Source organism: Salmo salar, chromosome 12, assembly GCF_965601325.2.
Source record: "Salmo salar chromosome 12, fSalSal1, whole genome shotgun sequence".
NCBI classification, from domain to species: domain Eukaryota; kingdom Metazoa; phylum Chordata; class Actinopteri; order Salmoniformes; family Salmonidae; genus Salmo; species Salmo salar.
This window is the reverse complement of record NC_138302.1, coordinates 99,688,772-99,716,271: the sequence shown is the minus strand read 5'-3', so window position 1 is coordinate 99,716,271 and position 27,500 is coordinate 99,688,772. Positions and strand designations below refer to the sequence as shown.

Genomic DNA, 27,500 nt, shown 5'->3' with positions numbered 1-27,500 from the left:
CCTACCCACCCTACCCTCTCTACCTCCATCCCTACCCTCTCTACCCTCTCTACCTCCATCCCTACCCTCTCTACCTCCATCCCTACCCTCTCTACCCTCTCTACCTCCATCCCTACCCTCCTCTACCTCCATCCCTACCCTCTCTACCTCCATCCCTACCCTCTCTACCTCCATCCCTACCCTCTCTTCCCTCTCTACCTCCATCCATACCCTCTCTACCTCCATCCCTACCCTCTCTACCCTCTCTACCTCCATCCCTACCCTCTCTACCTCCATCCCTACCCTCTCTACCCTCTCTACCTCCATCCCTACCCTCTCTTCCCTCTCTACCTCCATCCATACCCTCTCTACCTCCATCCCTACCTCTCTACCCTCTCTACCTCCATCCATACCCTCTCTACCTCCATCCCTACCCTCTCTACCCTCTCTACCTCCATCCCTATCCTCTCTACCTCCATCCCTACCCTCTCTACCCTCTCTACCTCCATCCCTACACTCTCTACCTCCATCCCTACCCTCTCCACCCTCTCTACCCTCTCTACCCCCTCTACCTCCATCCCTACCCTCTCTACCTCCATCCCTACCCTCTCTACCCTCTCTACCTCCATCCCTACCCTCTCTACCTCCATCCCTACCCTCTCTACCCTCTCTACCTCCATTCCTACCCTCTCTACCTCCATCCATACCCTCTCTACCCTCTCTACCCTCTCTACCCTCCCTAACCTCTCTACCCTCTCTACCCTCCCTAACCTATCTACCCTCTCTACCCTCCCTAACCTCTCTACCCTCTCTACCCTCCCTAACCTCTCTAACCTCTCTACCCTCCCTAACCTCTCTACCGTCTCTACCCTCTCTACCTTCTCTGTCAGACCTGTCACTCTGCCATCTACCTCTACCCTCTCCGTCTTGGGGAGATCAAAGGCGACTGTCCATTAACACACCAAGCACAGAGCCAGGGCCAAGGCCATGCTAATCATGTTGGCAATGCCTCCCTCCTATTCCCTATTCCTATTCCCCATTCCTATTCCCCATTCCTATTCCTCATACCTATTCACCATTCCTATTCCCCATTCCTATTCCCCATTCCTATTCACCATTCATATTCACCATTCCTATTCACCATTCCTATTCCTCATTCCTATTCCCCATTCCTCATTCCTATTCACCATTCCTATTCCCCATTCCCATTCATCATTCCTATTCCCCATTCCTATTCCCCATTCCTATTCATCCTTTCCTATTCCCAATTCCTATTCCCCATTCCTATTCATCATTCCTATTCCCCATTCCTATTCCTCATTCATATTCCCCATTCCTATTCCCCATTCCTATTCATCCTTTCCTATTCCCCATTCCTATTCCCCATTCCTATTCATCATTCCTATTCCCCATTCCTATTCCTCATTCATATTCCCCATTCCTATTCCCCATTCATATTCATCCTTTCCTATTCCCCATTCCTATTCCCCATTCCTATTCCCCATTCCTATTCCCCATTCATATTCCTCATTCATATTCCTCATTCCTATTCCCCATTCCTATTCCCCATTCCTATTCCCCATTCATATTCACCATTCCTATTCACCATTCCTATTCCTCATTCCTATTCCCCATTCCTCATTCCTATTCACCATTCCTATTCCCCATTCCCATTCATCATTCCTATTCCCCATTCCTATTCATCCTTTCCTATTCCCAATTCCTATTCCCCATTCCTATTCATCATTCCTATTCCCCATTCCTATTCCTCATTCATATTCCCCATTCCTATTCCCCATTCCTATTCATCCTTTCCTATTCCCCATTCCTATTCCCCATTCCTATTCATCATTCCTATTCCCCATTCCTATTCCTCATTCATATTCCCCATTCCTATTCCCCATTCATATTCCCCATTCCTATTCCCCATTCCTATTCCCCATTCATATTCCTCATTCATATTCCTCATTCCTATTCACCATTCCTATTCCCCATTCCTATTCCCCATTCATATTCTCCATTCCTATTCCTCATTCATATTCCTCATTCCTATTCCCCATTCCTATTCCCCATTCCTATTCATCATTCCTATTCCCCATTTCTATTCATCATTCCTATTCCCCATTCCTATTCCCCATTCCTATTCATCATTCCTATTCCCCATTCCTATTCCCCATTCCTATTCATCATTCCTATTCCCCATTCCTATTCCCCATTCCTATTCACCATTCCCCATTCCTATTCCTCATTCCTATTCCCCATTCTTATTCATCATTCCTATTCCCCATTCCTATTCCTCATCCCTATTCCCCATTCCTATTCATCCTTTCCTATTCCCCATTCCTATTCCCCATTCCTATTCATCATTCCTATTCCCCATTCCTATTCATCATTCCTATTCATCATTCCTATTCCGCATTCCTATTCCCCATTCCTATTCCCCATTCCTATTCCACATTCATATTCCTCATTCCTATTCATCATCCCTATTCCCCATTCCTATTCACCATTCCCCATTCCTATTCCCCATTCCTATTCACCATTCCTATTCCTCATTCCTATTCCCCATTCTTATTCATCATTCCTATTCCCCATTCCTATTCATCATCCCTATTCCCCATTCCTATTCATCCTTTCCTATTCCCCATTCCTATTCATCATTCCTATTCCCCATTCCTATTCATCATTCCTATTCCCCATTCCTATTCCCCATTCCTATTCCACATTCATATTCCTCATTCCTATTCCCCTTTCCTATTCCCCATTCCTATTCATCATTCATATTCCCCATTCCTATTCCCCATTCTTATTCCCCATTCCTATTCATCATTCCTATTCCCCATTCCTATTCCCCATCCCTATTCATCATCCCTATTCCCCATTCCTATTCACCATTCCCCATTCCTATTCCACATTCCTATTCCCCATTCCTATTCATCATTCCTATTCCCCATTCCTATTCATCATCCCTATTCCACATTCATATTCACCATTCCCCATTCCTATTCCCCATTCCTATTGATCATTCCTATTCCCCATTCATATTCATCATTCCTATTCCCCATTCCCTATTCCCTATTCCCCATCCCTATTCCACATTTCTTTTCATCATTCCTATTCCCCATTCCCGATTCCCTATTCCTCATTCCCTATTCCCTATTCCCCATCCCTATTCCCCATTCCTATTCCCCATACGTTGTTTGTGCTCCAGATATGAATGACTGACATGTTGAAACAAAGAACCAATCAGCTCATTATTGCTTTGCTTTGTTTTGTTGCTGTGATGAAAACGAGTGGTGATTTATCAAAGCAAGAGCTCTGACAACAGCACTAGGCTACCGTACCTGTTCTAGTTTAGCTGTTGTTATGGCTACATTGAATTTAGATTCATGTGCAAATCATCACATTTGAACACTAAATATCACATTTCTAAGCACAGCCAGGTATCTGCATATTCCATACACCGGCAACAGACATGACTCGTGTTTGACCATACACCCCACCCCTCTCCCCCCAATGTCCTGGATAAAGTCCTCATCTGGCTTTCATACCATCATGGCCACCTAATCATCCCCAGCTTCCAATTGGCTCATTCATCCCCCCCTCATCTCCCCTGTAACACATCCCCAGGTGGTTGTGTTCTCAGTTAATGTACCTGGTAAAATAAGATAAATAAACATTCAGTCTGTCCAGTGGTACTTAGCATTCTGTATAACATTTACATTTTGGTTACTTAGCAGACGCTCTTATCCAGAGCGACTTAGTCCGTGAAAAAACAACCACATATTACCGTTCAGTGGTAACGTTATGCCGAGCATTTTGTATAAGTCTCTACAGCGGTCAGTGGTACCTACCATTTTGTATAATTCTGAGACGCTGATCTGTTCTGCATCAACCATCTCAAACTCCTTCCTGGGTACGAGATCCAGGCCTAGGTGTCTGTTGAGTAGAGAGAGAGCGAGAGAGAGAGAGAGCGAGAGAGAGATAGAGAGAGCGAGAGAGAGAGCGAGAGAGAGAGAGAGAGAGTGAGCGAGAGAGAGAGAGATAGAGAGAGAGATAGAGAGAGCGAGAGAGAGAGCGAGAGAGAGAGATAGAGAGAGAGAGAGAGAGAGAGAGAGCGAGAGAGAGAACGAGAGAGAGAGAGAGAGAGAACGAGAGAGAGAGAGAGAGAGCGAGAGAGAGAGAACGAGAGAGAGTGAGCGAGAGAGAGAGCGAGAGAAAGCGAGAGAGAGAGAGCGAGAGAGCGAGTGAGTGAGAGAGAGAGTGAGAGAGCGTGAGAGAGAGCGAGGGAGAGAGAGAGCGAGAGAGACAGAGAGAGAGAGACAGAGAGAGAGAGCGAGAGAGAGAGAGAGAACATGTTATGCTACTTTGTGACAGTGTTCATAGCTGTCCAGCTTTCCTATACATTCAGAACACTGGTACAGTGATGCAACAGTGAACAATACAAAGTCATAACGTCACGTCTGCTATATGACAAATGATAACAGTATGACCAACTTCATGAGGTAGTCACCTGGAATGCATTTCAATTAACAGGTGTGGGGGGGGGGGGGGGGGGGGTGGACAGCCCTATTTGGTAAAAGACCAAGTAAATATTATGGCAAGAACAGCTCAAATAAGCAAAGAGAAATGACAGTCCATCATTACTTTAAGACATGAAGGTCAGTCAATCGCTATGATGAAACTGTCTCTCATGTGGACCGCCAAAGGAAAGGAATACCCAGAGTTACTGTACCTCTACCGCAGAGGATACGTTCATTGGAGTTAATTGCACCTCAGATTACAGCCCAAATAAATGCTTCACAGAGTTCAAGTAACAGACACATCTCAACATCAACTGTTCAGAGGAGACTGCATGAATCAGGCCTTCATGGTTGAATTGCTGCAAAGAAACCACTACTAAAGGACACCAATAAGAAGAAAACACTTGTTTGGACCAAGAAACATGATCAATAGACATTAGACCGGTGGAAATCTGTCCTTTGGTCTGATGAATCCAAATTTGTGTCTTTGTGAGACGCAGAGTAGGATGATATTAGTGTGTGTGGTTCCCACCGTGAAGCATGGAGGAGGAGGTGTGATGGTGTGGGGGTGCTTTGCTGGTGACACTGTCAGTGATTTATTTAGAATTCAAGGCAAATCATTCTGCAGCGATACACCATCCCATCTGGTTTGCGCTTAGTGGAACTATCATTTCAACAGGACAATGACCCAACACACACCTCCAGGCTGTGTAAGGGCTATTTGACCAAGAAGGAGAGTGATGGAGTGCTGCATCAGATAACCTGGCCTCCACAATCACCCAACTTCAACCCAATTGAGATGGTTTGGGATGAGTTGGACCACAGAGTGAAGGAAAAGCAGCCAATAAGTGCTCAGCATACGTGGGAACTACTTCAAGACTGTTGGAGAAGCATTCCCGGTTGAAGTTTGTTGAGAGAATGCCAAGATTGTGCAAAGCTGGAATCAAGGGAAAAGGTGGTTGCTACATGATTCCATATGTGTTATTTCATAGTTTTGATGTCTTCACTATTATTCTACAATGTAGAAAATAGTTTTTTTTTTTAAAGAAAGAAAAACCCTGGAATGAGTAGATGTGTCCAAACCTTTGACTGGTACTGTCACGTCCTGACAAAAAAGCTTTTATTTTCTATGGTAGAGTAGGTCAGGGCGTGACGGGGTTGTGTCTAGTTTAGATTTTCTATGTTTCATGTTCTTATTTCTGTATTTCTACGTTGTTGTTTTTTTGGGGGATGATCTCCAATTAGAGGCAGCTGGTCATCGTTGTCTCTAATTGGAGATCATATTTAAGTAGTTGTTTTTCCCACCTGGGTTTGTGGGAGATTGTATTTTCAGTTAGTGTATATTGCACTGCTTCGTCACGGTTTGTTGTTTTGTTTATTAGTCTATTTATATGTCTTGCATAGTTTTCACAGCGATAATACAATGTGGAACGATACACACGCTGCACTTTGGTCCGCTTATTCCCACGACAACCGTGACTGGTACTGTATGTATAATTATTTAACTACAGGTACCGTAGATGTGAGCGAAAATAGCTGTATACACCAGTATAAGTATTGTTGTCCATTAGTTAACGCCAATCAGGGTAGGAATGGCAGGGTAGTCTAGTTACACTGATCTACCCCGCAAAGAAAAGGTTTATAAAATTAACAGAATAATTGATACCACTGTTTACATCCATTCGTATAATTATCTTGTAAATAAATAGAAGGTGCTAGTAATTGAAAGCATTGCTATAGATGTCTGCCACTATAGGTTTCCAAAGTGTGCTGACAAATAACAAATAGGGGCCTTTCTTTTCTGAGAAACCAGACAGATAAGCCAGGGGATTTTCGTAGTAAACATGCCTTTAACAGCATTTTGTCTGTGAGGATACGAAAGAGGCTTATGGAGATTTCCCCAGCCAAGACCAATAATGAGTGCCAGGCTGGCTGTTGACATTACCTCGTGTGTGTGTGTGTGTGTGTGTGTGTGTGTGTGTGTGTGTGTGTGTGTGTGTGTGTGTGTGTGTGTGTGTGTGTGTGTGTGTGTGTGTGTGTGGGAGGTGTGAGTGTGTGTGTGTGTGTGTGTGTGTGTGAGTGTGTGTGTGTGTGTGTGTGTGTGTGTGTGTGTGTGTGTGTGTGTGTGTGTGTGTGTGTGTGTGTGTGTGTGTGTGTGTGTGGGGGGGGGCTATCAGTAGGCCAGGGAAAGAGGAGATGAGCGCTAGCCTACTCTACACAGAGGAAAGGACATGTGTTAACTGAGGTCTGAGATAAGAGGAGTGACTGACAGCTGAACATCACTGACTCTATTAATGTCATGAGTCTATACAAAACACTCAGACGCTCAACTCTCACAGACTCTACTAAAGAATCCCTGTGGCCATTTAACAGACTCTACTAAAGAATCCCTGTGACCCTTTGACAGACTCTACTAAAGAATCCCTGTGACCCTTTGACTCCCAGTGCCTTTCTGAGTTTATCATTTATGAATGTCAAGGTGGAGAGGTCAAGGTGGAGAGGTAATTTATGAATGTCAACGTGGAGAGGTTAAGGTGGAGAGGTCAAGGTGGAGAGGTCAAGGTGGAGAGGTCATTTATGAATGACAACGTGGAGAGGTTAAGGTGGAGAGGTCATTTATCAATGTCAAGGTGGGGAGGTCAAGGTGGAGAGGGCAAGGTGGAGAGGTCAAGGTGGAGAGGTCAAGGTGGAGAGGTCAAGGTGGAAGGGTCAAGGAGGGTAGGTCAAGGTGGAGAGGTCAAAGAGGGGAGGACATTCATTACACACTTATTACACACTTATTACACACTCATTACACACTCATTACACACTCACACCAGTCACTGTGTTGTAGTGTGACCTGCAGTATACTACAGTATTAACTACAGTATTACCTACAGTCACACAGTATTACCTACAGTCACTACAGTATTACCTACAGTCACTACAGTATTACCTACAGTCACACAGTATTACCTACAGTCACCATAGTATTACCTACAGTCACACAGTATTACCTACAGTCACACAGTATTACCTACAGTATTACCTACAGTCACTACAGTATTACCTACAGTCACTACAGTATTACCTACAGTATTACCTACAATATTACCTACAGTCACTACAGTGTTACCTACAGTCTCACAGTATTACCTACAGTATTACCTACAGTATTACCTACAGTATTACCTACAGTCACTACAGTATTACCTACAGTCACTACAGTATTACCTACAGTCACCACAGTATTACCTACAGTCACTACAGTATTACCTACAGTCACTACAGTATTACCTACAGTCACCACAGTATAACCTACAGTCACCACAGTATAACCTACAGTATTACCTACAGTCACCACAGTATTACCTACAGTCACTACAGTATAACCTACAGTCACCACAGTATAACCTACAGTATTACCTACAGTCACTACAGTATTACCTACAGTATTACCTACAGTCACTACAGTATTACCTACAGTCACTACAGTATAACCTACAGTCACCACAGTATTACCTACAGTCTCAACAGTATTATCTACAGTCACTACATTATTACCTACAGTATTACCTACAGTCACTACAGTATAACCTCTTCGCTATAGGGGGCAGTATTTTCACGGCCGGATGAAAAACGTACCCAAATTAAACGGCCTACTTCTCGGGCCCAGAGTCAAATATTTGCATATTATTAGTAGATTTGGATAGGAAACACTCAGACGTTTCTAAAACTGTTTGAATGATGTCTGTGAGTATAACAGAACTCATATGGCAGGCCAAAACCTGAGAAAATTCCAAGCAGGAAGTGGCCTGTCTGAGAATTTGTAGTTCTTCTTTTGATTCTCTATCGAAACTACAGTATCTGTGGGGTTACGTAGCACTTTCTAAGGCTTCCATTGGCTGTCCAAAGTCTTCAGAAAGCGGATTGAGGCGTCTCCTGTCTCTGGGCAGGGTATAGTAGCTCAGTTTCTCAGGGGTCTGCCTGGGGACAAAGAGATTGGATATGCGCAGTCACACGACCACGCTGTTTTTTATTTTCCTCTTTGAATGAATACACTATTGTCCGGTTGGAATATTATCGCTATTTTACGAGAAAAATACCATAAAAATTGATTTTAAACAGTGTTTGACATGCTTCTAAGTACGGTAATGGAACATTTTGATTTTTTTTGGTCTCGAAATGCGCTCGCGCGTTACCCTTTGTATAGTGACCTGAACGCACGAACAAAACGGAGGTATTTGGACATAACTATGGATTATTTGGAACAAAAACAACATTTCTTGTGGAAGTAGCAGTCCTGGGAGTGCATTCTGACGAAGATCAGCAAAGGTAATACAATTTTTCTAATACTAATTCTGAGTTTAGTGTGCCTCGAACTTGACGGGTGTCAAAATAGCTAGCCGTGATGGCTGAGCTATGTACTCAGAATATTCCAAAATGTGCTTTCGCCGAAAAACTATTTTAAAATCTGACATAGCGATTGCATAAAGGAGTTCTGTATCTATAATTCTTAAAATAAGTATTATGTATTTTGTCAACGTTTATGATGAGTAATTTAGTAAATTCACCGGAAGTTTTCGGTGGGAATACATTTTCTGAACATCACACGCCAATGTAAAAAGCTGTTTTTTGATATAAATATGAACTTGATTGAACAAAACATAATGTCCTAGGAGTGTCATCTGATGAAGATCATCAAAGGTTAGTGCTTCATTTAGCTGTGTTTTGGGTTTTTGTGACATATATGCTTGCTTGGAAAATGGCTGTGTGATTATTTTTGGCTATGTACTCTTCTAACATAATCTAATGTTTTGCTTTCGCTGTAAAGCCTTTTTGAAATAGGACAATGTGGTTAGATTAACGAGAGTCTTATCTTTAAAATGGTGTAAAATAGTCGTATGTTTGAAAAATTGAAATTATTGCATTTTTGAGGTTTTTGTGTTTCGCGCTCTTCCATTGGATATTGGCGAGGCCTAGATGTAAGAAGATAACCTACGGTGACTACAGTATAACCTACAGTCACCACAGTATTACCTACAGTCTCAACAGTATTATCTACAGTCACTACAGTATTACCTACAGTCACCACAGTATTATCTACAGTCACTACAGTATTACCTACAGTCACCACAGTATTACCTACAGTCTCAACAGTATTATCTACAGTCACTACAGTATTACCTACAGTCACTACAGTATTACCTACAGTCACTACAGTATTACCTACAGTCTCTACAGTATTACCTACAGTCTCTACAGTATTACCTACAGTATTACCTACAGTCTCAACAGTATTATCTACAGTCACTACAGTATTACCTACAGTCTCTACAGTATTACCTACAGTCACTACAGTATTACCTACATTATTACCTACAGTATTGCCTACAGTCACTACATTATTACCTACAGTATTACCTACAGTCACTACAGTATTACCTACAGCACTACGTTACCTACAGTCACTCGTACCTACAGTCCACGTATACCGACAGTTACCGACATTCACTACAGTATTACCTACGTCAGTCAGGACCTACAGTCACTCGTACCTACAGTATTACCTACAGTCTCAACAGTATTACCTACAGTCTCTACAGTATTACCTACAGTCACTACAATATTACCTACAGTATTACCTACAGTATTACCTACAGTCACTACAGTATTACCTACAGTCACTACAGTGTTACCTACAGTCACTACAGTAATACCTACAATATTACCTACAGTATTACCTACAGTCACTATAGAATTACCGACATTCACTACAGTATTACCTATAGTCAATACAGTATTACCTACAGTATTACCTACAGTCACTACAGTATTACCGACATTCACTACAGTATTACCTATAGTCAATACAGTATTACCTACAGTATAACCTACAGTCACTACAGTATTACCTACAGTCACTACAGTGTTACCTACAGTCACTACAGTAATACCTACAATATTACCTACAGTATTACCTATAGTCACTATAGTATTACCTACAGTATTACCTACAGTCACTACAGTATTACCGACATTCACTACAGTATTACCTATAGTCAATACAGTATTACCTACAGTATTACCTACAGTCACTACAGTATTACCTACAGTCACTACAGTGTCACCTACAGTCACTACAGTAATACCTACAAGTATTACCTACAGTATTACCTACAGTATTACCTATAGTCACTATAGTATTACCTACAGTATTACCTACAGTCACTACAGTATTACCGACATTCACTACAGTAGTACCTATAGTCAATACAGTATTACCTAGATTAATACCTACAGTCACTACAGTATTACCGACATTCACTACAGTAGTACCTATAGTCAATACAGTATTACCTAGATTAATACCTACAGTCACTACAGTATTACCTACAGTCACTACAGTATAACAGAAAGGTACATGATGGTAAGTGAACTCACTCGTTGCCCCAGTCCAGGCGGACTGTGATGTGTTTCTTGACATCTTTGAACTGATCCTGGGTCAGGTGACCAGACAGCATCTGTCTCCGAAGGTCAAACAGCTCATTCATCACGTGACGCAACTTGTAGAACAAGTCCACCTTGTGTTTCTATAGGAGTGGCGAGAGAGAAGAGAGAGAGAGAGAGAGAAGAGAGAGAGAAGAGGGAGAGAAGAGGAAGAGAGAGAAGAGAGAGAGGAGAGAGAGAAGAGAGAGAGAGGAGGGAGAGAAGAGGGAGAGAGGAGGAAGACAGAGAGAAAGAGAGAGAGAGAAGAGAGAGAGAGAAGAGAGAGAGAGAAGAGAGAGAGAGAGAGAAGAGGGAGAGAAGAGGAAGAGAGAGAAGAGAGAGAGGAGAGAGAGAAGAGAGAGGAGAGAGCCAAGAGAGAGAGAGATAGAGAAGGAGAGAGGAGAGAGAAAGAGAGAGAGGTGAGAGCGAGAGGAGAGAAAAAGAGAGCGAGAGAGAGAGAGAGAGAGAGAGAGAAACAAATAAATAAAAACAGAAACACTAAACGTACTTCAACAAATAAAACAGTCATTTAGAAACACAATTTCCTTCTAACCTGCATTAACCAGCATCAGTCAGTCAGTCAGTCAGGAGACATCAGGCCAGGCTAACCTGCATTAACCAGCATCAGTCAGTCAGTCAGGAGACATCAGGCCAGGCTAACCTGCATAAACCAGCATCAACCAGCATCAGTCAGGAGACAGCAGGCCTGGCTAACCTGCATCAACCTGCATCAACCAGCATCAGTCAGGAGACAGCAGGCCTGGCTAACCTGCATCAACCTGCATCAACCTGCATCAGTCAGTCAGTCAGGAGACATCAGGCCTGGCTAACCTGCATCAACCAGCATCAACCAGCATCAGTCAGGAGACAGCAGGCCTGGCTAACCTGCATCAACCAGCATCAGTCAGTCAGTCAGGAGACATCAGGCCTGGCTAACCTGCATCAACCAGCATCACTCAGGAGACAGCAGGCCTGGCTAACCTGCATCAACCAGCATCAACCAGCATCAGTCAGGAGACAGAATTCCTGGCCTACATTATGAGTTTCTATGAAACAGCCTATGTAGGTTTAGACATGAGTTCTGTTAGTAGGCGGTAAAATACACCTGGAAAAAAACAATGTTGAAGGTGTGAAGTCATCGCCTACCTCTGTCTATTATTAGAACAAAACACAGACAGAAAAATAAGCTCATTTTACTGAAAGGCAAGTTCTTCCAGAATGTATAAAGTCCATTGAGTTATTGGCAGTATGGAGGTAGGTTATAGGCAGGTCTGATGTCCTGGACCAGAGGCGTCACAAATGGTATTTGGTATTTCTGGTATTTTATTAGGATCCCCATTAGCTGTTGCAAAAGCAGTAGCTACTCTTCCTAGGGTCCACACAGAACATGAAACGTGATATAATTGTCACGCCCTGACCATAGAGAGCCCTTGGTTCTCTATGGTGTTTAGGTCAGTGCGTGACTAGGGGGGTGTTCTAGTCTTTCCATTTCTATGTTGGTGCTCTTAGTATGGTTCCCAATTAGAGGCAGCTGATGTTCGTTGTCTCTAATTGGGGATCATACTTAAGGGTTCCCTGTTCCCACCTGCTTTGTGGGATATTGTTTGTTTGTGGTGGTGATTGTTACACCACGTAGTCACGTTGTGTTGCTTGTTTATTGTTTTGGTTGAAGAAGTTTCACTTTAAATAAATATGTGGAACTCAACAAACGCTGCGCCTTGGTCCGTCTCTTATCAGCACCGTGACAGAATATCACACCAAGCGAGGACCAAGCAGGGTGTTCATGAGGTAAAGGAGTTTTGGACATGGGAGGAGGTCATGAGTGGACACGAGACCCTTCCTTGGTGGGAGTCGCAGAAGACGCAGGAAGGACAGCGACGACGCCGGGGATACAGAAAACCCAATATTTTTTTTTGGGGGGGGGCATATGGGGCGGACGGCTGAGCAGCGGAGAGTGACAGAGCCCGAATGGGAGGTGTTACTTTATCTATATAATACTGTACGTTTTCTTGAATTTGTTCTGGATTTGGGGACTGTGAAAAGACCCCTGGTGGCATGTCTGGTGGGATAAGTGTGTGTGTCAGAGCTGTGTGTAAGTTGACTATGCAAACTATTTGAAATTTTCAACACATGAACGTTTCTTATAAAAAGAAGAAGTGATGTAGTCAGTCTCTCCTCAACTCTTAGCCAAGAGAGACTGGCATGCATGGTATTTATATCAGCCCTCTGATTACAATGAAGAGCAAAACGTGCCGCTCTATCCTGGGCCAGCTGCAGCTTAACTAGCTGTTTCTTTGCAGCACTTGACCACATGACTGGACAATAATCACAATAAGATAAAACTAAAGCCTGCAGGACTTGCTTTGTGGAGTGTGGTGTCAAAAAAACAGTGCATCTCTTTACTACGGACAGACCTCTCCCCATCTTTACAACCATTGAATCTATATGTTTTGACCATGACAGTTTACAATCTGAGGTAACGCCAAGTAATTTAGTCTCCTTAACTTGTTTAACAGCCACACCATTCAAATGGCACCCTATTCCCTACATAGTGCAGTACTTTAGACCAGAACCCTATAGCACCCTATTCCCTATATAGTGCACTACTTTAGACCAGAGCCGTATGGCACCCTATTCCCTATATAGTACACTACTTTAGACCAGAGCCCTATGGCACCCTATTCCCTACATAGTGCACTACTTTAGACCAGAGCCCTATGGCACCCTATTCCCTACATAGTGCACTACTTTAGACCAGAGCCCTATAGCACCCTATTCCCTATATAGTGCAGTACTGTAGACCAGAGCCCTATGGCACCCTATTCCCTACATAGTGCACTATTCAGAGGGGTTGGGTTAAATGCAAAAGACACATTTCAGTTGAATGCATTCAGCTGTACAACTGACTAGATATCCCCGTTTCCCTTTCCCTTTGACCAGAGCCCATAGGACCAATAGGAAATAGGGGGCCAGCTGTTTTAATGCTAGTGATGAGGACCAGAGCCCATCTGGCAGGGTTAGTGATGAGGACCAGAGCCCATCTGGCAGGGTTAGTGATGAGGACCAGAGCCCATCTGGCAGGGTTAGTGATGAGGACCAGAACCCATCTGGCAGGGTTAGTGATAAGGACCAGAGCCATCTGGCAGGGTTAGTGATGAGGACCATAGCCCATCTGGCAGGGTTAGTGATGAGGACCAGAGCCCATCTGGCAGGGTTAGTGATGAGGACCAGAGCCAACTGGCAGGGTTAGTGATAAGGACCAAAGCCCATAAGGCAGGGTTAGTGATGAGGACCAGAGCCCATCTGGCAGGGTTAGAGATGAGGACCAAAGCCCATCTGGCAGGGTTAGTGATGAGGACGAGAGCCCATCTGGCAGGGTTAGTGATAAGGACCAAAGCCCATCTGGCAGGGTTAGTGATGAGGACCAGAGCCCATCTGGCAGGGTTAGTGATGAGGACTTGGCCGCCTGGGCTTATCACACTTATAAAGGAATCTAGGTGAGCACACCATACACATAGGCAGGCAGTCTAACGTGCAGGCACACACACACACGCACACACACACACACACACACACACACACACACACACACACACACACACACACACACACACACACACACACACACACACACACACACACACACACACACACACACACACACAGTCTTGTACAGCTAACCTTGTGAGGACACACAATTCAGTCCCATTCAAAATTCTGTTTTCCCTAACCCAAACCTTAAATCTAACCCTAGCTCCTAACCCTAACCTTAAAACTAACCCTAACCCCTAACCCTAACCTTAAATCTAACCCTAGCTCCTAACCCTAAAACTAACAGTAGTTCCTAACCCTAACCCTAGAACTAACCCTAGCTCCTAACCCTAACCCTAAAACTAACACTAGTTCCTAACCCTAAAACTAACCCTAATCTAACCCTAAAACTAACCCTAGCTCCTAACCCTAACCCTAAAACTAACCCTAGCTCCTAACCCTAACCCTAAAACTATTTAGCAGCCTGACGGTCTGGAGGTAGAAGCAATTGGCCAGTCCGACATGATACTCCTACAGTACCTGCGTCTGCATGATGGAAGCGAGGAGAACAGGCTGTTGCTTGAGTGGATGAGGTCCTTGATAATCTTCTTGGCCTTCCTGCGACACCTGGTGCTGTAGGTGTTCTGGAGGGCAGGCAGTGAGCACCCAATGGTGCCGTCGGCTGAGCGTACCACCCTCTGTAACGCCTTGCGGTCAGCGGCGGCACTGGCGGATTTATGTATAGGCGATATGGGCAGCCGTCCAGGGCGGCATCTTGCCGGGGGCGGCACGGGGCGGCCCGCACGAAAAAAATCGGAATGGTGACATTTGCAACATCGGTTGTCTATCGCTCATTTGCACGTCACGTCAATGATATCACGTCACCGTGTGGGACTGTGGGTGAATTAACCTTGTCGGAGTGGGCGCCCTGATTCTAGTTTGTGTGCTAGGCAGGTTACTGCCTGGGAAGGTCTCCCACTCAGAGGTACGAGATGGGTGGGGTAGGTTGACCTCAGGTCTCCCCACTGGAAGTCCAAGGTCGGGGGAGCGAGGGAATCTATCAAATAACGCACCTCTAATTTTGTAAAGTACTAATGCAATTAGTAAAATCAGTCACACTACGAAATGCTACCAAATAAACCACAATTTATTCATAATACTGTGAATATATAGTTTCACAGACATATTGTTGCATTTTTTTCTGGTTTGTGTGAAATCGTTAAGAATATTATAAAACCAGTCTGCACACCACCAAGGTGAATTGGTTTAGTCTTGACTCTTGGTTGACAGTGTTGGGGGATGGGTAATGTATTGATGCTCGAGTGCCAAATCAACACAAATTTGTTTCATTTGGTATTTGTTACTTCTTTTTAATATTTATGAGTCTTATTTCCGTATATATTTAATAGTTTTAAATGTTATGATTATTTATTTGTGTCGTTCCAAATTTATGAATAAAAATACAGTTAGTGCAGAAGGTTTCGCCCAGGTAGCCATACAAGCTAGAACCACCACTGAGTGGCGGTGTAGTTGCCTTACCAGGCCATGATGCAACCCGACACTATGCTCTCGATGGTGTTCCTGTAGAACACTGTGAGGGCCTTAGGAGACATGCCGCCTTCTTCACCACAGTATCCGTGTGGTTTGACCATTTCAGCTCATCGGGGATGTGTACACCGAGGACCTTGAAGTTTTTGACCAATCCCCAGCGGCCCCGTTGATGAAGATGGGGGCGTACCCAACCTGGTTCCTCCTGAAGTCCACAATCAGCTCCTTTGATTTGCTGACGTTGTCCAAAAGGTGTGTAGCAATGGTCAAGTATAGAATTTCGGTGAGTCGGACAGTGAATGTGTTGATAGTAACTGGGGACCTCAAATTACTTTTGTTAAAGTCCCAAACGGACAATGAACGCCAGGTTGTTCAAGGATCCAAAGAAGATGTTTGAGAGAATTTTTAGCCTGGGGTGGGATTTCCATAGTATCATGACGTGACCCTTTCTGGGTATAGAGTGTGGCATTCCCCTCTCTCTCCCTCCTACACCCAGGTTCTGTTATCTCAGGTCATACATTCCTGGAGGAGACTCTCTCTCCTCCTAGCCATGCAGTATAGAGAGAGAGTTTCACAGTAGAACTACTTCTACATCATAGAACTTGAGAACTGAACAATATCCATGTTTTGGAGAATGTGTAAACGGTCGGTGGAGAAGCCAGCTACGACCGGTCCATTTTGTTTCATGTTTGTGACCTCATGAAAGACAATACAGCCACATTACCATAACTTTGTTTATACAGGTGCCTCCATTATGAGGTTTGCGTCTAATTATTGTATCAAATGAATGAGTAAAGATGAAACTATTTGTGAAATTCCCTTTAAAGTTGAACTAAGTAATTGGCCCGCCTCCATGAGCACAGACATGATCTGGCTCATGGAACAGCCCTTTTCTACTGTTACGAATAAAACCCCCACCTGAAGAAATCCTCTTCAGACCATGCTTACGGTCAGCTGAGGGGGCAAAGGTTTGAGTAGAGCCCACAAAAACCTCAGTTTAAGCTAAGGTTGTAATGGTTGTAGAATTCCTAACCATACCACGTGGAGCATTGGCTACACGGCGGGAAATGGTTGAACTCTGAGACTATCGATCCCAACAGAATAAGAGCAAATCTTAGATACTAATTACTTGTCTGCAGCTAGAAATGATGTACTATGGGATGCGAAGACCGACTACCGCCAAAACATCTATTCTACAAGAAAATTTCTGAATGGTACTGTGAAGTGTCCATTCTAACCACGAAGGACTTAAGGGAAGCAGAGAGAGACGCTCAGATGAACTCTCCAACAGAAAGACGGACGATTCCAACAGAGATCATGACGACACACTGAGCGTAAATATATATTGATTGCAAATATTCCCGAATGAGTGAGCGTTCATGTGAAAAGGATTAGCATTTCTGTTAATATAATTATCAACTGTGTAGTGACTCTTGTCTTTCCCGCCCTTCTCAGTCCACACCCACTTCCCTTTGTCCACCAAGCCGTCATATCGGTTTAGCCCACTAGGGAACCTCCCTTATCATCTCCTTGTAACCATTTCTACTGTTTGTTTGTTTATGCATTTCTGTGATTATTTAGTTAGTTAGTAAATAAATGATTAAGGCAATTGATGTATGGATTATTCATAGTAAAGGCTGGGTTCGTGCAGATAACCAACAATTTACGACGTTTGGAATGAGACTAACGTGAGGCAAAGAATAATTCATTAATTAGAAGACTAATTGATCAGATATTAAAATATCTGAAAAGTTAAATTAGGAAAATTATAACTTTGGAATCTGAAGATTTTCCTTGGTGCCCCGACTTCCTAGTTAACTACATTTACATGATTAGTTTCATTTGATAAAATAACAGACTTCACTTTAATGATGCCAAAGACACGTCAATAGCCATGGCAATAATCCCTGAGAATTCTCTCGGAAGGTAAAATGGGTGACATTTGATGACCAAGTATTCGAAGTCGGGAGAGCAGAAGCTCGCAAGTTCCTGTATTTTGTCCCCCGTCACACCACTTGATTTTGGTCATAAAGTAAATGCCACCGCCTTTTTTCTTGCCAGAGAGAGCCTGCTTCCTATCAGCTCAATGAACTGTAAACTCCATTGTATATAGTCCGATTGGATGTCGAAGGATCTGATGTCCCTCTGGAAGGAGATCCTCGCTCTGAGTTCGTCAAGTTTATTCATCAATGGTCTAACATTGGTGAGTATTATGCTTGGTAATGCTTGGTAAAGGAGGACGGGTTGCCCGGCGTCTTAATCTCACTAAGACCCCTCCACGTCTGCCTCTCCGTCATGCGTCTACGTTTCCTTCTCTCCGGTAGGACTCCCAGCCTACCCAACACCTCAGCAAAGAGGCTGGACCATTGTTCCTTCGTCTCCGGGAATTCAGGAAGGTCGGATGGATGTTGAGTACACAGGCTACCATGTTCACCTTGCCAATACAGGATAAGGAGTGTCAATACGAGGTCCTTAGTGTACAGCAGAAAGTAGTACACTATGTCGTCTGTTTAATATTCAATTAATGTTTTCTCAGTGTTATTTGTCCTTTTTTTAGATTTTTGTTTGTGTTTTTACTGTCAAAATCACAATTGTTCACAGAGCTCGCCTTCTGCCGTCTCACGGCCCGTTGCAGGTGCACATAGGCGGCGTCCCAGGTCTCCTCCGAGCGCTTATACCATTCGTCCACCGCAGGAGCTTCGATCTGGCTTTGATGCCACGGTGCCAGAACCAGCTGATACCCCAGTACTCACTGGAAAGGAGAGAGGTTAGTGGTTAGTGGAGGAGTGGCAGAGTACATTTTGGGCCATCTCTGCCCAGGGGATGAACGCTGCCCATTCCCCCAGCCGGTCCTGGCAATATGACCGCAGAAACCTACCCACATCCTGGTTTACTCTCTCCACCTGCCCGTTACTTTCGGGGTGAAAACCTGAGGTGAGGCTGACCAAGACCCCCAGGCATTCCATGAACGCTCTCCAGACCCTGGACGTGAACTGGGGACCCCGATCAGAGACAATGTCCTCAGGCACCCCGTAGTGCCGGAAGACGTGTGTAAACAGGGCCTCCGCAGTCTGTAGGGCCGTAGGGAGACCGGGCAAAAGGAGGAAACGGCAGGACTTAGAAAACCGATCCACAACGACCAGGATCGTGGTGTTGCCCTGTGAAGGAGGAAGATCCGTCAGGAAGTCCACTGACAGGTGCGACCACGGCCATTGTGGAATGGGTATGGGTCCCTCTGGGCAGGTGCCTGGGAGCCTTGCACTGGGTGCACACCAAGCAGGAGGAAACATAAACCCTCACGTCCTTGGCCAAGGTGGACCACCAGTACTTCCCACTAAGGCAACGCACCATCCGACCGATGCCAGGGTGACCAGAGGAGGGTGATGTATGGGCCCAATAGATCAACCGGTCGCGGACAGCAGACGGAACGTACAGACGCCCAGCTGGACACTGGGCAGGGGGTGGGCTCTGTGCGTAACGCCCGCTCGATTTCCGCGTCCAGCTCCCACACCACTGGTGCCACCAGGCAAGAGGCTGGAAGTATGTGAGTATGATCCATGGACCGCTCCTCTGTGTCATACATCCGGGACAGTGCGTCTGCCTTAGCGTTCTGGGAACCTGGTCTGTAGGATAGAGTGAAAACAAAATGTGTAAAAAACATGGCCCACCTTGCCTGGCGAGGGTTCAGTCTCCTCGCCACCCGGATATACTCCAGATTGAGGTGCTCAGAAAAGGGTGTTTTGTCCCCTCAAGCCAATGTCTCCACGCCTTCAGAGCCTTGACGTACAGGTCATGCTCCAACAGTCGACTAAGCACCCTGTGCACCAGGGACACATGATCGGCGCGTGTAGCGGAGTATATCAGAATGTCGTCAATATACACCACTACACCCTGCCCGTGCAGGTCCCGGAAAATCTCATCAACAAAGGCCTGGAAGACTGATGGAGCATTCATCAACCCATACGGCATGACGAGGTACTCATAGTGCCCAGTGGTGGTATTAAATGCCGACTTCCACTCGTCCCCCTCCCGGATACGCACCAGGTTGTAAGCACTCCTGAGATCCAATTTTGTGAAGAAGCGCGCCCCGTGCATTGACTCGATCGCACTGGCGATGAGAGGCAGCGGGTAGCTATACCTCACTGTGATCTGATTGATCACTCGATAGTCAATACACAGGCGCAGACCCCCATCATTCTTCTTCACAAAAAATAAACTCAAGGAGGCAGGTGAAGTGGAGGGCCGAATGTATCCCTGCCCCAGGGATTTGGAGACATATGTTTCCATAGCCGCCGTCTCCTCCTGTGACAGGGGATACACGTGACTCCTGGGAAGTGCTGCGTCAACCAGGAGATTTATCGCACAATCCCCCCGTCGATGATGTGGTAATTTAGTCGCCCTCTTCTTACAGAAGGCGAGAGCCAAATCGGCATATTCTGAGGGGATGTGCACGGTGGAGACCTGGTCTGGACTTTCCACCGTAGTCGCAGTCAGGCTTTGCCTGAGAGGCAGGAGACGAGGGCGGACACACTCTCACGCCACCATTATCTTTCAGTCTGAGATCTTTGCTTGTTCACGCCCAATAACGGCCACATTTGCTCCGGGTTAGATTATATTGGTGGCGGGACCCTTTATGTCATCCAAAAAAGAATACATTTATTGCATAATTATGTTTCATATGTTGGTCATTTTGCTACCATCCTCCTTCCTGTGTCCTCCTGATATTAGTATGTCCAGATGGCACAAATGTAATTATGGTCTTAGCCAATGTACTCATGTACATTAGCTTAATGTAATCTTTGGCGTGTTATCCTACTCAGAGATTACAAATGCACTGGGTGTCACCATTTCTCCATCCGGCCAATGTAATTACTGTCCTTATTGCTTCCTACTAATTCAATTATGTTTCTTCAGCATAGCAGCTGCACCTAGTTACATGTAGCTGCACCTAGTTACATTACATTAACTCCCACAATGGTCGCCAGGTAGAGCTCCAGCCGTAGTAGAAACCCCTGGCATCCGGCAGCCGTCCCATCATACTCCCTCGGGAGCGCGAGTCGAATCCCGCTGGGACCAGGTGGAAGAGGGGTGGATAGTGGGACCTGTTGTAGTGGGGCTGGTGGAGGCACTGAAAAACCTCCTCCTCTCTCCCAACGATCCATTGTCTGCACGACGCGATCCATGGCTGTGCCAAGACGTTGTAACATGGTCGCGTGCTGCTGAACGCGCTTCTCCACTGGAACTGGGAGGACGTCTGCTCCTGCTGACTCCATACCAGGTGAGTGATTCTGTAAGGATCTATGTGTAGCTGGTGCAGAGGAGTCAGGCGCAGGACAGCAGAGATGAGTAAATAAAAGTAACTTTAATCAAAGTCATCAAAATACAAGAGAATTACCAAGCCCACAAATACGGACCACAATACAACAAACAATCACTCACAACCAAACATGGGGGAACAGAGGGTTAAATAATAAACAGGTCATTGGGTGAGTGAAACCAGGTGTGTAAGACATAGACAAAACAAATGGAAAATGAAAAGTGGATTGGCGGTGGCTAGAAGGCCGGTGACGTCGACCGCCGAAAGCCGCCCGAACAAGGAGAGGGACCGACTTCGGCGGAAGTCGTGACATCATCACACAATCTAAACACATGTAGCCAAAACATTAAGAACACCTGCTCTTTCCATGACATAGACTGACCAGGTGAATCCAGGTGAAAGCTGTGATCCCTTATTGATGTCACTTGTTAAATCCACTTCAAATCAGTGTAGATGAAGAGGAGGAGACAGGTTAAAGAAGGACTTTTAAGCCTTGAGACATGGGTTGTGTGCCATTCAGAGGGTGAATGGGCAAGACAAAAGATTTAAGTGCCTTTGAATGGGGTATGGTAGCAGGTGCCAGGCTCACTGGTTTTTTGTCAAGACCTGCAATGCTGCTGGGTTTTTCACACTCAACAGTTTCCCATGTGTATCAAGAATGGTCCAACACCCAAAAGGATATGCAGCCAACTTGACACAGCAGCGGGAAGTATTGGGAGTCAACATGGGCCAGCATCCCTGCGGAATGCTTTCGACACCTTGTAGAGTCCATGCCCCGACGAATTTAGGCTGTTCTGAGGGCAAAAGTGATGGGAGCAACTCAATATTAGGAAGGTGTTCCTAATGTTTGATGTACTCAGTGTATATCACACACACTCAGGTTACTCAGTGCATAGCCTACACATATATCATCATGTCATCTTTCCATCTGCCGTAATAGGGCTGCAGACAGAAACAGACTCTGCTGATCCTCTCTTCAGTGTTTGTTCAGTCAAGTAAAACAACACATTACAACAGGCAGCTTGAGTCCCTGGAGACTAGAGCAGAGCAAAGCCATTCACTGTACTAAATCAAATGTCTTTTATAAAGCCCATTTGACATCAGCTGATGTCACAAAGTGCTGTACAGAAACCCAGCCTAAAACCCCAAACAGCAAGCAATGCAGATCTACGGTGGCTAGGAAAAACTCCCTAGAAAGGCCAGAACCTAGGAAGAAACCTAGAGAGGAACCAGGCTTCGAGGGGTAGCTAGACCTCTTCTGGATTATAAGAGTACAATGCCATTAAAGGGAGTGTAGCACCTCTTTAGTAACTGATTAAAAAAAATATATAAAAAAATATAGATATATGAACACACTGGTAATAGATTATTTGTTGAATTACTTGCGAGGGTCAACTGAGTGAGCATAATAATTAGCTTCTCTTTATTTGACTGGACTGATTGGTCAGTCTGATTGGTCAGTCTGATTGGTCCGTCTGATTGGTCCGTCTGATTGGTCAGTCTGATTGGTCAGTCTGATTGGTCAGTCTGAGGGGGGAGGCAGGGAGGGAGCAGCGATGAGGCTGCCTCTCACCCGACTCACCGTCTCTCCGCTGATAAAAGGGGACACAGTTTTCCAGCTGACGGTAAAACTCAAGACACACGCTGCTTTATTTCTACCTCGTGCACCAATTCATGTTGTTACTCCTACGACCAGAGAGAGAGTGAGATATTCCTCGATATAAAAAAAGATGACAACGTAAGCTTATCAGAAAACTTTGCTATACTCTTATTGCAACTGCAGTGCTGGTTGTAGCGTGAGTGGAAGTAGGGAGAACGCACATTTTATGGCTTATAAAAGTGTTGAACAAACTGTTGACATTGCTGAATAACAACTTAAACATGAATTTACTCAGAAAAACAGCAGCTCTTTGCTGTATTCACTGAGTCTCTCTCTAGTCATGGTTTTAAACATTGATTTCAAGGTTTCTTTTTACAGTCTACGGCTCGAGGAAACTGTGCAGACATGGGGATCTGAGCTATCTGATTGGCCAGCGGTAGACCTATAGGTGCACTTGATTGGTTCAACAGTGTGAAACGGAGAGAAAAGATAGAAACGCAAGGCTTTATCGTTTTTTTTTTTTTTACAAAAATGTTTGGTGATCGACTAGCAATGCCTTGGAGATGGACCAGAGCGGCCGGTTGGTGATCGACTAGCAATGCCTTGGAGATGGACCAGAGCGGCCGGTTGGTGATCGACTAGCAATGCCTTGGAGATGGACCAGAGCGACACAGCCGTTTTCCATTGTGCCACTTGGTGCGCACCAGTTTACCATAGACAGTAGGCTTCAAGCAAAATGTTCCTCCAACGTGTGAGGTAAACAAAGGATACTCTTGCGTTCAGGGGCATTACCGGATTTTCTTCGTGGTTTTTATAAGCAGGGAGCATAAATTGTACAATTGTAAACTAACAAAGAATTGTTGGAAGGTAGAACCCATGTATATTAGTTCATATACAGCACCAGCAAGCAAACTAGATATAGCTCCTACTCTCTGTCCTCTATTTGTGGATTCTCCTCTCTCTCCCTACCTCCTTCCCTCACTCCCTACCTCCTTCCCTCTCTCCCTACCTCCTTCCCTCTCTCCCTACCTCCTTCCCTCACTCCCTACCTCCTTCCCTCACTCCCTACCTCCTTCCCTCTCTCCCTACCTCCTTCCCTCACTCCCTACCTCCTTCCCAATCTCCCTACCTCCTTCCCTCTCTCCCTACCTCCTTCCCTCTCTCCCTACCTCCTTCCTTCCCTCACTCCATACCTCCTTCCCTCTCTCCCTACCTCCTTCCCTCCCTCACTCCCTACCTCCTTCCCTCTCTCCCTACCTCCTTCCCTCTCTCCCTACCTCCTTCCCTCTCTCCCTACCTCCATCCCTTTCTCCCTACCCCCTTCCCTCTCTCCCTACCTCCTTCCCTCTCTCCCTACCTCCTTCCCTCTCTCCCTATCTCCTTCCCTCTCTCCCTACCTCCATCCCTCTCTCCCTACCTCCTTCCATTCTAGTGGAGGGATGGATGGAGACTTGAAGCCTACTCACAGATGAGGACTGACAGATCATTACACTGATTAGATAGACGTCAACTTCAGTAGACTAACGAACAGACAAGACAAGTGGAAGAGGTGAGAAAATGGCCTTGCATCTCATTGACCGTGACAACTGAAATAATGAGATGACCCATAAAGTACGTGTAGATAATTGAGACGAAAAACCTTGCCAACGTCAAAACTCCAAGAACTTCAGACATTTTATTAATAATGCTGCCACAGTAGTCTGTCTTTGAAGTCCGCTTTCCATTTGCAGCCAATCACCACCAGCTACAGAACAATGAATACTTGACCTGTTTTGAACTGCTGTGAATTGATTACATAATGAAATGCAAAAAAAAAAGTTAAAAATACAAAAATAAAAACGAGTTACTGAGATTAAAAACATGTGTCATTATTTTGAGCTTTCAGTAAAACAATTGGACTTTCTCTCTAGTAAATGTCTGTCTCTGTGATAGGGTAGGATAACGGAGGGAGGTGAAGAGGGATTGGCAGAGGAACAGCCATACGTCTCTGTGATAGGGTAGGATAGCGGAGGGAGGTGGAGAGGGATTGGCAGAGGAACAGCCATACGTCTCTGTGTTAGAGTAGGATAGCGGAGGGAGGTGAAGAGGGATTGGCAGAGGAACAGCCATACGTCTTTGTGATAGGGTAGGATAGTGGAGGGAGGTGGAGAGGGCTTGGCAGAGGAACAGCCATACGTCTCTGTGATAGGGTAGGATAGCGGAGGGAGGTGAAGGGGGCTCTGTGAGCTGGAGCTGGCCCTGCATGGGAGAGACTGATGACTGGCTGACTGGCACCGCCTCCATCTGTCCCAAATCCTCCTCCGATCTAGTCTGACTCTGGGGAGCTGCACGTGACCGCAGGCACACACACACACACACACACACACACACACACACACACACACACACACACACACACACACACACACACACACACACACACACACACACACACACACACACACACATTGGCAAACACTGTACACACACATTAGCAAACACTGTACACACACATTGGCAAACACTGTACACACACATTAGCAAACACTGTACACACACATTGGCAAACACTGTACACACACATTAGCAAATGCTGTACACACACATTAGCAAACACTGTACACACACACACACACACACACACACACACACACACACACCACACATTGGCAAACACTGTACACACACATTAGCAAACACTGTACACACACATTGGCAAACACTGTACACACACATTAGCAAACACTGTACACACACATTGGCAAACACTGTACACACACATTAGCAAATGCTGTACACACACATTAGCAAACACTGTACACACACACACACACACATTAAACACGCACGTATGCACACGCACACACGCACACACACACACACACACACACACACACACACACAGGACAGTCAGCAGTAGAATGACCATTGGGGATACCAGCTCAGTGTGCCTAAACAGTCAAATAGTATGACGAAACAACATATTAAGATAAAGACAGCTTTCTGCACTGATGACCAGACTGACAACATAGCCCACTGATAAACAGCTGTCTGTCCTGACGACCAGACTGACAACATAGCCCACTGATAAACAGCTTTCTGCACTGATGACCAGACTGACAACATAGCCCACTGATAAACAGCTGTCTGTCCTGACGACCAGACTGACAACATAGCCCACTGATAAACAGCTTTCTGCACTGATGACCAGACTGACAACATAGCCCACTGATAAACAGCTGTCTGTCCTGACGACCAGACTGACAACATAGCCCACTGATAAACAGCTTTCTGCACTGATGACCAGACTGACAACATAGCCCACTGATAAACAGCTGTCTGCACTGACGACCAGACTGACAACATAGCCCACTGATAAACAGCTGTCTGCACTGACAACCAGATTGACAACATAGCCCACTGATAAACAGCTGTCTGTCCTGACAACCAGACTGACAACATAGCCCACTGATAAACAGCTGTCTGCACTGACGACCAGACTGACAACATAGCCCACTGATAAACAGCTGTCTGCACTGACGACCAGACTGACAACATAGCCCACTGATAAACAGCTTTCTGCACTGATGACCAGACTGACAACATAGCCCACTGATAAACAGCTGTCTGTCCTGATGACCAGACTGACAACATAGCCCACTGATAAACAGCTGTCTGCACTGACAACCAGACTGACAACATAGCCCACTGATAAACAGCTGTCTGCACTGACGACCAGACCGACAACATAGCCCACTGATAAACAGCTGTCTGTCCTGACGACCAGACTGACAACATAGCCCACTGATAAACAGCTGTCTGTCCTGACGACCAGACTGACAACATAGCCCACTGATAAACAGCTGTCTGCACTGACGACCAGACCGACAACATAGCCCACTGATAAACAGCTGTCTGTATGACGACCAGACTGACAACATAGCCCACTGATGAACAGCTGTCTGTCCTGACGACCAGACTGACAACATAGCCCACTGATAAACAGCTTTCTGCACTGATGACCAGACTGACAACATAGCCCACTGATAAACAGCTGTCTGTCCTGACAACCAGACTGACAACATAGCCCACTGATAAACAGCTTTCTGCACTGATGACCAGACTGACAACATAGCCCACTGATAAACAGCTGTCTGCACTGACGACCAGACTGACAACATAGCCCACTGATAAACAGCTGTCTGCGCTGACGACCAGACTGACAACATAGCCCACTGATAAACAGCTTTCTGCACTGACGACCAGACTGACAAACAGCTGTCTGTCCTGACGACCAGACTGACAACATAGCCCACTGATAAACAGCTGTCTGCACTGACGACCAGACCGACAAACAGCTGTCTGCACTGACGACCAGACTGACAACATAGCCCACTGATAAACAGCTTTCTGTCCTGACGACCAGACTGACAACATAGCCCACTGATAAACAGCTTTCTGTCCTGACGACCAGACTGATAAACAGCTTTCTGTCCTGACGACCAGACTGACAACATAGCCCACTGATAAACAGCTGTCTGTCCTGACGACCAGA

General features: G+C 45.3%; 1 protein-coding gene across 1 annotated transcript in view; it reads right to left on the bottom strand.

Annotated features, from left to right (window-relative positions):
- Positions 1 to 27,500, bottom strand: part of LOC106566212 (dedicator of cytokinesis protein 3) — a 401,791-nt gene that overhangs the window by 174,022 nt on the left and 200,269 nt on the right. Inside the window, exons 6-7 of the mRNA XM_045691962.2 lie at positions 10,926 to 11,074; positions 3,834 to 3,918 (exon numbers count right to left, since the gene is read on the bottom strand). Coding sequence (XP_045547918.2) covers positions 3,834 to 3,918; positions 10,926 to 11,074 — 234 coding nt within the window. The remainder of the gene's footprint in view (positions 1 to 3,833; positions 3,919 to 10,925; positions 11,075 to 27,500) is intronic.